The 17,578-nt window shown below is 40.3% G+C and overlaps 1 protein-coding gene across 1 annotated transcript in view; it reads left to right on the top strand.

Moving 5' to 3' along the window:
* The window catches only part of AARD (alanine and arginine rich domain containing protein), a 100,708-nt gene extending 83,492 nt beyond the window's left edge, over positions 1-17,216 (top strand). Inside the window, exon 2 of the mRNA XM_044067065.1 lies at positions 16,758-17,216. Within this exon, the coding sequence (XP_043923000.1) occupies positions 16,758-16,943 (186 nt within the window). The 3' untranslated portion in view covers positions 16,944-17,216. The remainder of the gene's footprint in view (positions 1-16,757) is intronic.
* The last annotated feature ends 362 nt before the right edge of the window (positions 17,217-17,578 follow it).

Here is a 17,578-nt window from a genome sequence, read left to right as displayed (position 1 = left end):
AATCTTCCAAGGGGTGTAGAGGTCTTCCTCCTGTGTTGCTGAATTTCAGAACACCCCTGGATGATCCATTATTTCCCTTGTAAAGCCCACCTTCTAAAGCATTATTGTCTGCTTATCATGGCTCATACTAATGGGCTAAATTCCATACTTCTAATTGAGTCAGGGGGCATTCCAGTGGGAGTAATTCCTGCAATACCTCCTACTAGAACTTTTACTCCAATAACTCCCCATGAAAAAAAATCAGTTTAGTCAAACTATGAAAGCCTTACATACTTCAGATATCATTTATATGGTTTAGCAAAAAAAGCAGAAGAGATGTAAATCCATTCATTTCCATGCTGCCTTCAGTTAGTTACCTCTATGATCTAGGTAACGTTTAGGCAAAGCCAAGTGAAAGCCTGCTGTGACTTAATGAACAAATATATGCTTTATGAAAGAAGCAAGTTCATGCTTCCTGGCTGCAGATCATTCAAAGTACACTTAAACTCTACTGTGATGGATTAGATTACATTTATCTCAGCACAGTATTCAGGTGCAAACATATTTTGCAATGAACAGCCTAACTAGAAGCCGGCGTTAGTTTTCTACAGAGAACCATCACATCTGGTACTATTTTCCTTGCTTTCATTTCCTTTCAGGATAACGAAAGGATTTGTGTGTTTGTTTCTGTTTTCTGTCCATTTAATTTCACAAGTCCACTTCCTGCACTCCTACAGCAATTCTCCCTTGTCACACTATGTGACTTTACCTGTGCACACTATGTAACTCTACCTGTTTACACTATGTAACTCTACTCTGATGAATTGAGTAAAAGCAAATTGATACAAGGCCTACAAAACTCACTACCAGGCAAAATGAGGTAGCACTCTATTTCATCCCAGCCGATGATCAGAGAATTCTAAGCCGGGTAAACTCAACGAAAGCAGTGGGACCAGGCAACATCCTGGGATGAGTGCTCAGAGACTGTGCTGTCCAACTGACCATGGTTCTTACTGACATATTTAACACATCTCTGTGTCAGGTCATAATACCGAAATGCTTTAAGAACACAACATTCATTCCACTACCAAAAAAACGTCTTGGCCAGCAAACCTGAATGACTATCGTCCAGTAGCTCTCACCTCTACAGTAATGAAGTATTTCTAAAGGCTGGTCAAAGACTATTTAACAACAAATCTTCCTGCAGAACTGGACCCACTCCAATTTGCTTATCGGTCCAGCCACTTCACTGCAGATGTCGTCTCGATGGCACTCCACATAGCCTTAGCTCATCTGGAAAATAAGAACTGTTACATCTGACTGCTATTCATTGACTTCAGCTCTGCCATTAACACAGTCATACCACAGCATCTGATAGAGAAACTGATTCACATGGGGGTCAGTACTCCTATGTGTAACTGGATTTTGGACTTTCTTATTGACAGACTGCAAAGAGTGAGAGTTGGCAATAACACATGGTCCATCAGTACTAATCACATTGTCAAGAAAGAGCAACAAAGACTGCACTTCCTACACAGGTTGAGGAGAGCAAACCTCCCATCTTCGGTGCTCACAACCTTCTACAGAGGCCCCATTGAGAGCATCTTGACAATCAGTGTCACAGTATGGTATGTAAACTGCAAGGACATGGATAGTAAGGCCCTTGAAAGGGTGGTGAAAGTGGCAGAGAGAATAACAAGGTCCATGTTTCCATCCATACAGGATCTGCACTCTGCACGGTGTCTCAGAAGAGCCACAAAGATTGTTAAAGACTATACCCACCCCGTTCAGGGACTGTTCTCCTGCTTGTCTTCAGGCAGGCACTACAGAGGCATACATTGCAAAATGACTAGATTCAGAAATAGCTCTTTCCTCAGGCCATCAGACTATTAAACGTGAGAAGCAAGGCAAGCCAACAGGTCACCTAGTCAGTGGCCACACAGGCTGAAGGAAATATCTTTTTCTTAAAGTGCAGTAACTCATTACTAGGTTCTCTCACTTGTGCAATAGCTCACTGAATGCTTATTACTTTTTGTGCAGTAACTTGAAATACAAGCTACTTTCCATGCAATGGACAAATAGTCTGTAGTCTACCACTGCTTAAGCCTCTAAGTGCAATATCTACTGTGCAGTACTAAGTGCTGCTACAGACAATTGTCATCTTGTCAATGTTAAGGTCATATATAGAGTCTGTATTTCTGTTTTTCTGTCAATGTTAATGTCATATATAGAGCCTGTAGTTCTGTTTTTATACTTATATTGTTATTTTTTATATGTTTTTGGTCTGCACATTATGCTCGAAGCAACAACATTTTGTTTAGTCTGCACTTGTGTGGGTGTAAATGACAATGAAGTTTACTTTGACTTGACTTAGAAACCAGCAGAGGAGCTACAAAACATACACCTTATTACTCCAGCTAAGATTCACATAATTCCTGTGAACATGGCTGTACCAGTGGTATAGGGGATAAACCCTGCTAAATCTCAGGTGACCTTTGTTGGTTAGTGGCTTGAGCAGCTGATGGTGTAGGTAAGGAGGATGGATGTGCCTGTCATGGAACATAATGAGTGTGCTAAGCCATGATGGTGGTTGGAGCTTACCAGACAGGACATAGGATCATAGGATCATAGGAGGTTACTAGGCTATTGGCCCTGAGGCTTTTATAAGCCTAGCCAAGAGTTTAGCCTATGTTTAGACAAATCATCACCCAATGCCCTGTCCAACAGGGACATGGGTGGAATCCCAGGGGTATATTTTCTTTTTCCCATCCAGTTATTCAGGTTGTGCTTAAAAAGGGGTTAAGTGGTACTCTGCTTGATGTGGAAAGGGAGTCTATTCCATAGATGGGGGAGTCTCTGGGACACAAATTTGTCCTGCCAACAAGTCTTGTTGATGTCATAGACCAGGTTGAGGCCATGTGTGTGGGTTACTCGAGTGGAACTTGACTTGCGGATATGCAGCAGTCCCATGAAGGTAGGGTCTGTGAATGCCTTGTATGCCAGACAGAGGTCACCTCTGAAGAGTCTGTATGAAACCGAGTAGAGAGATAGGGTTTTTAGCCTATTTGTGTATGGCAGATGTTTGAGGCCCTGGATTCTCTTGGTGAGGAGCCTATGTGGTCTCTCCAGCTGCTGCATGTGATGTACATGCTGAAAGGGGCCTTGTACTCGATAATGGGCCTTATATGAGAAGAATAAAGGATGTTATGACCTCCTTGTCCATGGATGAGATACTCTTACTTATGAGGTGGGCCATGTACAATGGAAGCAACATAGTGGTCAAAAGTCAGGCTGCTATCAATCTGGGTGCCCAAATCCCTCACGTCTGATTGAGTGCTTAGGACATTATTATTAATGTGATAATTTGTGGGAACCTCACTCTCCCCAAACGGGATGATGATGCATTTTTTGGTATTCAGTTTAAGGCCATGTTTCTGGCACCAGTCATTTGTCTGAGTGAGACCATCTTGGAGGATGTCCACATCACTAGGGGAATTGATGACAGCACCCAGCTTACAGTCATCTGCAAACTTGGTCAGCCATAGCCCACTGTTTTTGGCCCGCACCTCAGAAAAGTATATCCGAAATAACAGATGCCCCAAGATCGAACCCTGGGGTAAGCTGCTTGTTACAGATCTACTGCTTGAGGTGGCTTCCCCTATTTTGACCACGTGGGTTCTATTAGTGAGCCAGTTTGCTACCCATCTGGTAACATACGGACTGCTGCCTAGTTAAGAGAGTTTATCTACTATGCCCGAGTGGGGAATAGTTTCAGGCTCCCTATTACGCTGTCACAGACGCACATTGTCAAATGCATCTTTGTCGAACTGAAAAGCATGAAAAGGCAAAATAGTGAAGCGACTTTTCAGCGAATTCTTTCCCTGGGAAAGAATTAGTTTGGCCATTTTTGCTTCTTTGCCTTTTCGGCACTGTAGTGTAGAGTTGGTATATTTAAGAGGGGGGGGGGACACAGTCCCCCATGTCGGGGGTGTGGGATCTAGTGTTTTACAGTTTTTTTTTTTTTTCGGAACAGCGATTTTTTTCCCCTTGGAAAAAAAATTGCTGTTCTGAAGATGTTCATTGTGTTACCCTGCTGCAGTCATCACTGAGATTTTAAAAGTGAATTTCAGATCGAAGTCTTCAATAAAAAACTTTTCTGCCCTCAGACCGATGTCAGAAAAAGGAAACAGATGCTCAAAATGGCTGAAGATTTGATCTCTTTAACCAGGGTTCCCAACCCGAGGAAGATTATGCCTCCTCTGAACAAGTGTCTATTTCCTCAGGCTCCTCTGGGGACCAAGATTATTCCTTCAACATTTTCACTGGGAAGGTCAGGACTACTCTGATTCAAACTCCCCAGCACAGACCACTTGCCATCCTCCCAGTTTTAGACATTGTGGATGATGTTTACTTTGAATCTGTTGCTGATCCAGAGACCATCTCCTCCTGTGCCCTCTGAAAGGGACTCCAGAGCACTAGACAGCTGGGGAAAAAGGTTTACACCTCAGCCACTCTAGCTATGAGGGCACTAAATTGCCAATTCCACATGCTAAAATATCAGCAATTTCTAATGTCTCAGTTAAAACAAAAAATGAGCACACTCCCTCAGCAGTCTGAATTGAAAGAAATGCAGGATCTCTTGCATGCAACTGAACAGGTGGGCAAACATACTTTACAATGTGGGTTTGATTCTTTGGAGGCTTCCTGCAGAGCAGCTGTCACTGGGTCTGTTATATGTAGGCATGCTTGGTTAAAGGAACAAACTCTGCCGGATCATGTTAAAGCAAAGCTTCTAGATGCTCCCTTACAACAGGATGTTCTTTTTGGAGTTAAAGCAGAAGAAGTCTTAAAGAAAATAGAGGATAAGGCAAATTGGTCCTTTCCAGCTACTGACAGACTACAGAGGGGTAAATACAGGCGTCCAAGAGGCAGAGGACAACCACAAGCCCAGTACAAACCTCGGCAATGAGCCACTGCAGCACAGAAGGGAGGAGAAGACAGGTCCCAGACTACCAGAAGGCAAACTCAATGACTTGCACCTCATCTGGCCAAACAACACTATCTTGACAGCCCCCTTGGGAGGAAAACTTGCACTTTTTTCAGACAATTGGCACATTGTCACAAAGGACAAATGGGTCGGGATACAGATTCCATTTTCACACCTTGCCAATAAAAAGAGGAATGCCAAACCTGCCACAAAATCAATGGGCAGAGGCACAAAAACAAATTACAGCTCTCATGGACATGAGAGCCATTCAACTTTTACTCAAGACTCTTTCTAGTTCCCAGAAAGGACAATGCCTGGAGACCAATTCTAGACCTATCAATTCTAAACACCTTCTTACAAGTACCCAAATTCAAAATGCTAACACTACAGCTATCAGACAAAGTTGCAGAAGATACCTCCGCTTCATTGCAGGTTCAACCCATTACCAATTCTCTGCACTGCCCTTTGGCTTATCTATCTTCACAAAATGCCTGGCACCAGTAATTGCATACTGCAGACAAAGAGGAATTCAAATATACCCATACCTGGACGACTGCCTCATCCAAGCAGAAAGCAAGGACATTCTCTTACAACATCTGGCTTTAAAAGAAATCAAAACTAGTACCCTCACAAAATATGACATTCTTGGGTGCCAGCTTGAATAAGACAAACAACTACAACTGACTCAATATTTCAAAACAATGGCAACAAAGACCCAACTACCTGCAAGAAAACATGGCATCTTGCACACTACTAATACCATTTGCAAAGCTGCATATGAGGAAATTACAGTGGTACCTAAAAAGTGTATGGTCTCAACACAGCCACAGCTTGGACACAATAATATTTCTCATTCCGAGTTTCTATGGTGGTCACAGGCATGTCACCTCAACAAGGGTCTTGCCCCAGCCAGGCTAACTATGACAACAGATGCATATGGACTGCAGACCAAAGGAATCTGCACATCAATCAAAAAGAGATGCTAGCTGTACAGAATGCTCTGACAGCCTTCAAGAATCTATTACATCCAGGACAACTTACAATAAGGACGGACAACACCACAGTAATGTGGTACATAAACAAACAAGGGGGCACACACTCCTACCCTCTATGCAGGCAAGCAATGACCTTGTGAGTTCAGTTACAAGCTCAATTCCTGCCAGGAAGAAAGAACACGAGTGGAAACTGGATCCACAAGTATTTGCAATAATAACTCAAAAATGGGGCCTTCCAGACATAGACCTGTTTGCCAGTCCTCAAAACCATCAACTAACAAAATTAGTTGATGACACTCTTTCAGTTGGAAAATCCATTGCCTCTCCTCACAAACATGGGACCTCAATTTTGTTCTGGAAAGACTGCCTGCTGCTAGCAATAACTTCAGCTAGAAGAGTCTCAGAGCTGCAGGCACTAATGGCAGTGGAACCTTTCCTCATTTTCCATCAAGACAGAGTTTCCTGGTGGGGGTTCCAGTGGCTTTAAAAAAAAACCATCCACTTACCCACCTTCTTCCCAAATCCACAGAACAAAGGATTGGACATTCACAGGCAACTTCATTCTCCTTGATAAAAACTAAGGCTTTCAGAAAATCTAACCAGCTCTTTGTATCTGCTACCCCCAGGCCCCCACTCTACCAGGGCAACAGCTGCATCTACAGCCTTCCTCAGGGGTTCAACCAAGGAGATTTTGGAAGCTGCAACTTGGAGTTCAGTACGGATTCTACCAAGTGTGTGATGAGCAGCAGGGGGTACACGATGAACATAGTACAGTTTTGTACCTACCATAAATGTAGATGTTTCTGATCTAACTGGCTAAATCTCTATAATACCTTCCTGATGTATTTGCTTATAGCTGGAGGGATTTGTGTTTGTGCAAAAATTACTTAATTTGGCACCTGACATCTGGGGCAAGAAAAACCGAAGAAAATGGCGTTGGATGCATTATATATGATGGCAGGATAACCCAAGTGTGATGACTGCAGCAGGGTGAACACTCGAACATCTACATTTATGGTAGGTACAAAACTGTACTTTTCAGTGTTGTAAGCTTTCTTTTAAATGGAGTTGATTATGTGTTGTTTACTCTTCTGAGTGTGCGATATCATAATATAGACCCTAGTGTCAAAGGCCTTGGCCAGGTCAAGGTAGGCAATGTGCACCATCTTCCCCTCATCAATAGCTTTGGTGACTGTCTCAAAGAAGTCGACCAAATTTAGCAGACATGACCTCCCCCTGATGAAAGCAAACTGTTTGGGATAAAGCGTTTGGAGGTTGCCAATGTCCTTGTTGATGAGGTCCATGATAATCTGTTCCATGGCCTTGCAGATCAGGCTAGTTAGGCTGATGGGTGTATAATTTCCTGGATCGGTGGACACTCCACCTTTATGTAAAGCGATGACAGTGGCTGTCCTCCACTGAGCTGGGATGAAGCCAGTACTCAGACTTTGGTTGAACAGGGTGCCTAGTGGTGCTGCAAGTTCCTGCCTGAGTTCACGTAGGATGCAGCATGGGATGTTATCAGGTCCCATGGAGGTGGTATTTTTTGCCTTTGAGAGACCAGTGATGACCTGTTCCATAGATATAAGGGGAAGGGGGCAGGTACTGGGGATGTCCTGATTTACTGATGGGGGGCAGAGGGGTAAAGTGTTTGCTGAATCTGTCAGCCAGCAGGTTTGCTATATCTACGGCATTTGTATATGTGGTATCCTTGACCACCAGTTCTGAACAGATGTGGGGGCTTCCTTTGAGATTGTGGACCTATGTGAAGAAGTCCTTATGATTGTCTCTAGTAGATGTGGCCAATTTGGACTCAAAGTTTGCTTTGGAGGATTTCAGTAGTGCTCTTATTTGCTTCTTCAGGCTAAGAAGACGTTGCTTCCAATTGGGCACCTGCTCCTTCTTTGTCTTGGACAGCAATTATTTCCTTTTGTTATAGAGTTTATGTACTGCAGATGTCCACCAGACAGGTTTACTCTTCCTTGCAGAGGATGATTTAGTCCTGTCGGGTATTCCTAATTCCGTGTATCTATATAAATGCTCGTATAGTGCTTTGGTGTAGTTTTGGATATTGTTGCCAGTTCCTGCACAGGTAAAAGGGTCTGTGAAACTGTTTATACCATCCCTCAGGAGGCTGTAATCAGCTTTGGAGAAGTTTTTTATTCTGATCCTAACTAGATGGGGGTTGGGGGAGATGGTGACTTCGAAGGTGACCAGTTTGTGGTCAGATCTTACCAGAGAGGATGATACTGTAGGGATGCTATACTGGTTACTCATGTTGGTTAATACCAAGTTCAAGATATTATCACCTCTTGTGGGGTATTGAATAGCTGTCCAAGGTATTTGCATTGACAAAATCGAGGAATCTCTGGGCATTTATGTTCTGGTATGAGTAGTTCTTCCAATCTATGTTTGGGAAGTTAAAGTCACCCAGGATCAGAGTAAAGGGTTGAAGCTTAATAGATTCAAGCAGGTCCAAGTAGGCGGGAGGGCCATATAGGTGTGTTGCTCTAAGGGCCCAGGGTGGGCATATTTTCAGGGCACTTCTCATTGTTCATTCAGTCTAATGCATGATGTCATCATGTTTGTGGGGTAAGTGCAAGGAAAATGCCTCACCACAGAGCTACAATGTGATAGCTTCTCACCTGTCCTATCATACACTGCAGAACCTGAATGGTGTCTCTTCTACTGCCTTTCATTGAGTGGAGGCATCTAAAAGCAGGTGTTTCCACAGTAGGGGGACACCTCCAAGTGCAAATTATACAGGAAGTCACCAAGGTGTAGGAGTTGAAGGGACAGAGATCATTGCTTGCAGGCAATGGGGAAGTGTTATGTCTGTGTCAGTGATAAGGAAATCAACAAAAAAAGCAAAAATGCTCCATGCGCACACACCCACACACACACACACACACACACACACACACACACACACACACACACACACACACACACACACAAAAAAAAACATAATTCATGTCAATAATGATTGTTACAATTACTGAGTAAATGTGTGCATGCTCAGCGTTCACTTAACTCAGACTGAGACATAAAAGAAAAAAATCCTAAGTTTAAAGGTTCATTTGTCAAGCTTATGGCCTTAAGAAGGGGACTGTTGACAGCTTGGCCACTGCAATTCCCATTCCCTGCTCCCCTTATCTATAATAGATAGTGTGGAATGATCAGTGCTGAATTTATCGCCTCACAGTAAGACGCTGTCCGGTTCGATTTTCAGCTAGAGCGTCTTCTGCATGGAGACATGCGTGAATGGGCGTACCTTCGTTGAAGGTTGTGTGTCAGGCCTGGCAAGCCGGTACATAAAAAATCAATTGCCAATCATTAGTGGACCGGAGTTCCGCTGTGGCGTCCCCTAACCTGGAAAAGCCAAAAGAAACAAATCTATTCCTTGACGTTATGTTTGAAGAGAGTTTTGGAGTTGCTTTGTTTGACCTATACATAAAACCTATGGTATAGGTAGGGATTTTCTGGGATGCATACAGATCCTGCAAGTAGGTTCCTTTTATGTTTCAATATAGATTCAGGTCCCTCTAGTGGGTATTTGTAGTAGCAGGATAGGGTCATTTGCTGTGCTGTAGGCCAACTAGAGGTCACCATGCAGAAGTTTGTAAGATATAGAATACAGAGATAGGGCTTTAGTCATTCTATGTACCTTAGGGAGCTGATATTTGATATTTTCTTTGTAAGGAAATATTGTTTTTTTTTTTATTTTCTACCTGAGAGGTATGTCTGGCTAGGTACCTACAAAAAGGGCATTACATCTGAGTAAGGGACTGATTGTTGAGGAACAAGGAAAATTACTTATTTTGACCTAAATGAAATTCCTTTAGTAATTAGCTGAACTAGGTAGAGCCCATACTGAAAATTAATAAGATACAGCAAAACATCCTAAGTTTAAAGGTTCAGCTGTTAAGCTTATGACATACTGACCTTAAGAAAAGGAATGTGCATGTCCTCCCTGCTTTCATGTGGGTTTTCTTTGGGTGCTCCAGTTTCCTCCTACATTCTAAAGACAGACATCTGGAGCATTTCTCCTCAGGCCTCAGCTGAAAATGGTCTCCGTCCTAGTTGAACTTTCCAGTAAACAAAGGTTAAATAAATTAAAATAAAAAATAAATTTTCTTAGAAATCTTAAATGATAGTCAAAATGTGGTGGCCAAATGAGATTGTCTGTGTATGAACCCATATCTCTAATGATAGTGTCTAGTTGTGAGGGAGGGTCATTTATGTTATAGGTGCAGGGGTGCATATGTTTCCTGAAGGACACAATTCTGAATTTTTTTTGCATTTATCTTTAGTCTGTGGTCCTTCTGAAGAATATTGGTGCCTTCAGGCAAGCTGATAACAGCTTTGAGTCTGCTGCAATCATGAGCACCTTTGATCAGGTGCATACCCTTTACAACTGACTTGACACAAGGAAAATAAATGACAAAGAATAATGACTCCATCATAGAACCTGGGGGACATAAACTGGGGACAAGTACTTTGGAGAAAATGTGCCAAAAACTTTGATACCATGTATGCTTTGTATGTAAGCAAGTGTACTATGCTATCCAGTGATTTACACAGTGATTTGTATTGTACTATGAAAGCATGAAGAAACATATTGAAGATCTTGGCCAGCTCTAGGTAGACAGTGTTCACAGACTTGCCTTTGTCCAGTATCTCAGTGACTTTCTTGTAGAAATCCAACAGACTCAGTAAGCATGCTGTATCCCTCACAAAGCTACCTATATCATTTGTTAAGTTTCATAATTATATTCCATTATTTTACAAATATAACTAGTAAGACAGATTGGTCTGTCGTTCCCAGGTTCAGTGGTGCTACTGCCTTTGTGGAGAGATACCACAAAAGTAGCTTGTCAGTACTCTGGTAAGAGCTCCATGGACAGGATAAGGTTGAACAGGTCTGGGAGGGGGTCAGAAAGGCAGTGTTTCATACCGACAAGGAAAGTACTTTATGTTGTCCAAATCCTTAGAGCTAATATTCTTATTTTTGGAGATGGCTTCTTAAGACCTGCTTGAGGGTAATCATAGGAGGTAATGCTGCCTAAATGGCTGAATGGTATGGGTGGGGGGGTGACATTTAAGCTAAAATTGTCAACTAGTACACTTACAATTTCCTCAAGCTCTGTAAAGGAAGTGCCATTAGATATAATGTTGGACCAATATTAGTCAAGCAATCAGAGAGACCATAAAAGGCCTAGCCATATGCAGCTGTAAGTAGACAAACTTAAAAAGTTCTTGCCACCATTGTGTACAGCCTCTGTAGTCTTTTCAGGAGACAGGAGCTACCCTTCACAGAACCAAACTAAGGGGATGGTCTAGATTAGATAGTGTGCCTATGTCTGCAGAAATGAGTTCTACTGCAATATGTTCCATGGCTTTGCATTTAAGGCTGGTAAGGCTGATGCACCTATAATTATCTAGGTCCCTAGTGGAGCCATCTTTATGCAGAAGGGTCACAGTAGCTGTTGTCCAGGCATAAGGGACTGACCCTGTGGACAGGCTGAGACTAAGCAGTTTAAATAGAGGCTCCGATAGTGAAATCTTGGCACTGTTTATCTGGTCATATAGAACTTTATTTTTAGCCTTGGGCTGGGATTCTTAGACTTGTTCCAAGATGATTACAGGGGAACTTAAATTTTCAGTGATAATGGGTGCAACTGTTTGGGTAGATGGTGTAAAGTTAGCACTAAATTTATCAGCTAATATATTTTCTATATCCTTGAGATTGGAATGTCTGATGTTACTGTGGATAGACTCAGTGCATTGTTGAACATTATTCCTTAATGTCTTGACATAACTATAGTTCCCTTTGGAATCCATAGTGACCTTAAGCTTGTACTCTGCTTTAAAATTTCTAATAGTTCTCTTACATTACTTGTTTTAATGTTTCTGTGTGGTTTTGAGGTGAGGGGAGTGGGGCTTTGTTTAAAACTTTTCATTGTTTTCCTGCCTTTGTTATACAGTTTATATAGGAATACCATCAGAGAAGTTTATTCCTGAAGTTACCATTACATTTAGGGTGAATATGTGCAGACTTTTCTATATAGCTGTTTATATGCTGATAACAGTTGGAGGTGAATGTGACAGCCCTCTCATTTGGATCCATTTCCAGGGGATTGTTGGGAATTTTGCATAGGTATTTTATAGGTCAAAGTAGGTTTGAGCATAAGAAGTCCCTAGGGATGGTTTCATTTGGTGATGGAGTGGTACCATTGTGCCTGACAGAGCAGGTAACTGATTTGTGATCAGGTTTAACACTGGATGAGGAGAAGTATAGTGAGGTATAGATGGGGACTAGGTTGGCAAGGGCCAGGTCTTTTAGAGCCTCTAGTGAGTAGTTTTATAATTTTCTCCATTGAGTTGGTATTAACAAAGTCTAGGAAGCACTGACCATATCCATTTTTAGACGTATAAGTGTGCTAGACAATGAAAAATGTATTTGGTTTGAAAGTTTACCCCTCAATGGTTATTGAGGTAATTTCCATGGCCTATGGGAGGATATTGATAAGGATCTGTAGCTAGTAACGAAGTAATAGTTGGGTTTTTTGAGGGTAATTTGGATTTCCAGGAGCTCCAAGTTAGGGTTTAGGGTAATTTGATATGCCTGTGATGGTGTTTCTGAAAAAAATGGCTACAGCCCCACAGTTACTCAAAGACATAAAGACGTAAGCTCATTGCACTGCTGGGACTTCTTCCTGAGATTCCTGACTTAGTTGCTGAAAGCTTTGTGATTGTCCTTGGATGCTGTAGAAGTTTTTAGTTCATAATTTGCCTTTTGAGTTTGATCCTTATCCTAAGCTTTTTTGCTTACCCTTCTGAGGTCACTTTTGTGCCGGATGATTTCAAGTTATTTTTATGGCCAGCAGTTTTTTCCTCTTTTTGTTGAGTTTATTTATACTAGGATCTGTTACCACATAATTTCACTGCCATTTTCAGTGCATACACATGATCTCTATTTTTCTGTAAACACAAGTAAGTTAGCATATTAGCCTGTCACTGGAATCATTTATCTCACTGACATAGAAAAAATGTATTCCTGCTGAGATACAGTGAGTTAATTTTTGAAATGCTAAATGCAAAATACAGGAGGACCTAACACTGAAAGAAAATACACAAAGGTCAGGCTGCTGAGAATATTGATATTGGAAGTTGTTCTGCAGACTTGATATCTGTAAGAAAATAAGGGATGCAGTCAATCTATCAACAGACATTTCTTTGAGTACTGATAGATGGGAGAAATTGTGTTGAAACACCTTTCAAACACAGTGAAGTTTTCCTTTTACTCCGCTGTTGTGTGACCTCAGAGTAGGTATATATAATTTCAATGGGTATTGGGAGGGGTTGCACCCCACAATGGGGGGCAGTGGGGCTTGCTCCTTGCAAACATGTTTTTGAGGATTTCTGAAAGGTATTTTGGCAGTACTTTATCAATCTGCAGTCGATGAAATGACTGTCAGTTAATCCACATGAATCTGAAAATACCAGGTCTATAACTAGCTGCTGACCTGAAGACATAGAAATAACAAACTTTGGTGGAGGACTGGTTAATCCCTTCTATATGCTTCCATAGCTGATAACATACAGTTGGTAACTATACTAGTCTCATAGTGGGATTAATTATTAGAAGAACACTCTCCAATACTGAATTAAGTATTTTATATGTAATCATTCTGTAAATCAGGTTTTTGTACTTAAAGCAAGCATTTGTTCTTTCTTTCTCTCTTTCTTTCTTTCATTCTTTCCCTATTTCAATCAATCCATAATTCAAACTTTGGCTCTTAAGAAAACCAGTATTAGCCAGTGCTAACACTGGAGAAGACTTGTATAGACAAGAAAATGTCATATGTTGCAGACAGGCAATATCTCCCATAACATCTACTTTGAAATTGCTAGAGTAGCACAGGTTCTGATGAAGTCTGTGTTTTGAATGATATACAGACAGAAGTGCTTAACCACAGTTTTGGACTGTAACTTATGTTTTAATTAATTAAATCATACTGTTAAAGCAAATCTGTTTTTCCTGTGTTTTGGGATTGTGATATAACAGTTAAAGTCCAAAACTTTTTTTTTTTTTGCTTCTTACCTTAACACCTGTCACCACATCCAGTTTTGATATTATTATGACTTATTCAGCTGTATTACTATCATTTGATGACTCCACTGGTATCCTTCCTGTCTCTGGGTCTCCCTTCATTACAAAAATTATACCTCTGGTGTACTATAACTGTCAAATAAATCAATGCAGCAAACTAGTGATAATCTAACAGTTTCCAGATGTACAACAGTCAACGCATGCTTCTCCATGGCAGCATGAAAAAACTAAGAACCTTACATAATCAAAACATATCAGTGAAGCATATCCCCCAAAACACACACACACACACACACACACACACACACACACACACACACACACACACACACACACACACACACACACACACACACACATACACAGCCATCAATTATAGCCACTTATATGATTATATACACTGCAGATACCTGATTGCAGTCAAATAAATGCATAATTACCCAAAATCATATTTCAGCTCACTGCTGTCGGAACCATGCAGGGCAACACACTGCAACCCCTCTCCCCATTGCCCTCTCAGCTTATTAGCTCACAAATATGCACTTAGGACATGAATAACAGGCTTTACATTGTATTTTCTGAAAGATGTGAAGTCTGAAACTCAAATGCCTGTCATTGTTTTGCAGTAGTTAACAATTTGCTAGGGAAAAAAGCAGTCACACTTTTGAAGCACTTAGTTCCCCCTGGTAAATCCACTAGTGATATTAGTAGCTGCTTCTCCAGCAACCATCCATTCTCTGTTTTGTATTAGTTGTCTTTCTGTTCTATGCTGGAGCATAAAGCTGGCAATTTGATTGGTTAAGCACATTGATCTCTTAAAGGTTAATGCATTTAACTTGTTACTTCCCTCATCCTGTTCCAGAATCTCACCTTAGGAGCTGAATAGGTTATATGTATGTTTTTTATCTATTTAAATATAACAAAATAAAGTAAAATAGAGAGGTGACCCTTGGACCAGTAACAACCACATTTTGAGTACCACTATCCACTATCTTGAGTGAGAGGACTTAGAAATCGTCATAATTTATCAAGAAAGGTGCAAAGGATAGCATAAAAGCTTTGCAATTTCCTTTTTCAAAATGCATGTCATCTCAGGCCTAGTAATTATACTGACTAAATTATGTGTCATACAGAACTGAACATATTGTATCTTGTCTCTGAGCAGCAGAGTCACCTTTGTGAACAGGCGTCAGAGTAGAACTGCAGGAATTACCTCTCAAAATCAGAATTTTAACTAGTTTAAAAAATTTCAAGCATCACGTTAAATCCAATCTTACCAAATTCTGGACTTGTACATGTACTGGGAATGGGTAGCCCATACTATGGAACTAGCTCTTTAAGAAGAAAAAAAAACAGCTCTTGTAATGAGCTTTGAATTCAAGCCATTTGACTACATTTTGTTACTTTCCCTTCTCAGTGTTAATATCTAGCAGAAATTAAGTCTCCAGTTTGCTATGTTACCTGTAAATATGACCAATTATCCTAATTGTACTCATTGTTCACAATATCATTACCTCCTACAATTGTATAAACTGTCTTCTAGAAGCATTGTTACCTGAGATTCTAAGTCCTGTCTCACACTCAACCAACTTTTTCTGTGGCAGTCTTTTTCCAATATGAATGTGTTACCATTTTATCTTCATTGTATTTTAAGATTTTTTTTCTTCATTGTATTATAAGATTGTTTTTTTTCTACTAACAAATTGCCTACTAACAATGGAGCTTTTCTGTCTGGGCCTCTGCTGAAAAAGGGTTTGATGCTCAGTTGGGACTCTCCCGGTAAACAAATGTAAAATAAGTAAATAATAAATAAATTACTCTTGTCCCACATCACACACTTACCAAAACAGTAAAATGAAGGTACTCGTAGTAACTTGCATGTTGTCTTTACCCAACAGAACATATTATAATAAAGAACCTTTCTTCTGTGCTTCCTAGTTAATTGTTTATTTATATATGCATGTATGGATGGATGCATGTCTTATTATCTGGGCCAAGCCCATTTACACAGGGGACCCGGGAAGAAAAACTACCAAAAAAAGTGAGTATGTGTGTGTGTGTGTGTGTGTGTGTGTGTGTGTGTTGGGAGGAATCTATCTGTGAAAGCAACATAAGATGCATAGTTTAGATAATAAAATCACACTGGTTATAGTCATGTTTTAGGATTCTGAGTACACAGAATAATGCAGAAACCTACAATAAAAATGAAAACTAAGTCTTGATGCATGCAAATTATGCTATAAAATGTAGATATTTTAATAAAAAAGATAAACAATTGATGCATACATACTGTATTTTTATTTTCTAGCTTTTTCATTGTTTTTATTTTCCCCACCTGTATTTTTACTATACAGTAGTAACTAATGTAGGCTTTATTTCATTGTACTAGTAATCATGTATGCAAGTGTTTCCTCACTATTCCTCCAGTTGTCGTTTATGCCTTCACACTCTTGTGTTATTTTTATTACATAATAGTGTCATAAGCCAACACATTGTTGTATTACAGGAAGCAGCAAATGTTTTCAGATGTTTTTGATAAAGGTCTTTTACCAAGTAAATCAACATGTGCTGGTGTTAATATATGAAAAGGTAATTGTAAATTAAAGTAAACACATCCATTAAGAGCTGCGGTGCCACATACTACAGAATTGCTCTTTAATTATTAATCTGTTGTTTTTAGATGGAGATGCGCTCCCAAGATCAACAGCTTGCTAAAACTTTATTGGACCTTAACAGAGAAATCCAAAAACTAAGGAGAGAAAATGATCTAACAAGGGCTTCTGAATTTGGGCAGATTAATGTTACAATCAGAAAAGACTCTCCTTTCCAAGCTGCAAGGCCAGAAGACGAAGTAAGCATAGTGTAAAAGTGTAACACTATGAACTCCCTGGAATATGGTTCTTATTTTTGTTTTCACTTTGTTGCTTAAAACACGCTCAGCTATTTTGTGGCAGTTAGCACAACATTATGGCTACGTGCAGTTAATGGGCTGCTTCCTGCACTCCACACTTTGATTCCTTCAGCTTCCCTTTGCCTGTTGTGTGACTTTGAGCAAGTCGCTTAACCAGACTGAGCCTGAAGACGGTGCATGTGGATCAGTACTCTAACTTGGGCATGAAATAAATAGATTCTTCAGGAATGTCTGGCCTGGTTCTTTTACTGTGCGCATTTTCAGTGAGCAGTTTTTAGGAAAACACAAATGTGCTAACATTTACCAACATAGAATGAAAGGGCTAATCTCATAGTGAAAGAAATAAAAGAAGTCTAAGTATCACTTCTGAATTTGCTTATATATATATATATATATATATATATATATATATATATATTTTTTTTTATGTAGAGAATTTCTCTTAGGTCTGTATACTGCATGTATCCCTAAAAAAAGAGAATGCAGTGCTGCATAAGACTTTATGGTCTGTAGGATTTCTGTCTGGCTCAAACTGTCATCATTTATGATTTCATGTGCAAATTTTGCAAAATAAAGCCTGTATCAGTCCC

Source organism: Protopterus annectens, chromosome 3.part1, assembly GCF_019279795.1.
Source record: "Protopterus annectens isolate FY-2018-M chromosome 3.part1, PAN1.0, whole genome shotgun sequence".
Lineage (NCBI taxonomy): Eukaryota > Metazoa > Chordata > Ceratodontiformes > Protopteridae > Protopterus > Protopterus annectens.
Note: the sequence above shows the minus strand (reverse complement) of the source record. Positions and strands in the feature narration are given on the sequence as shown.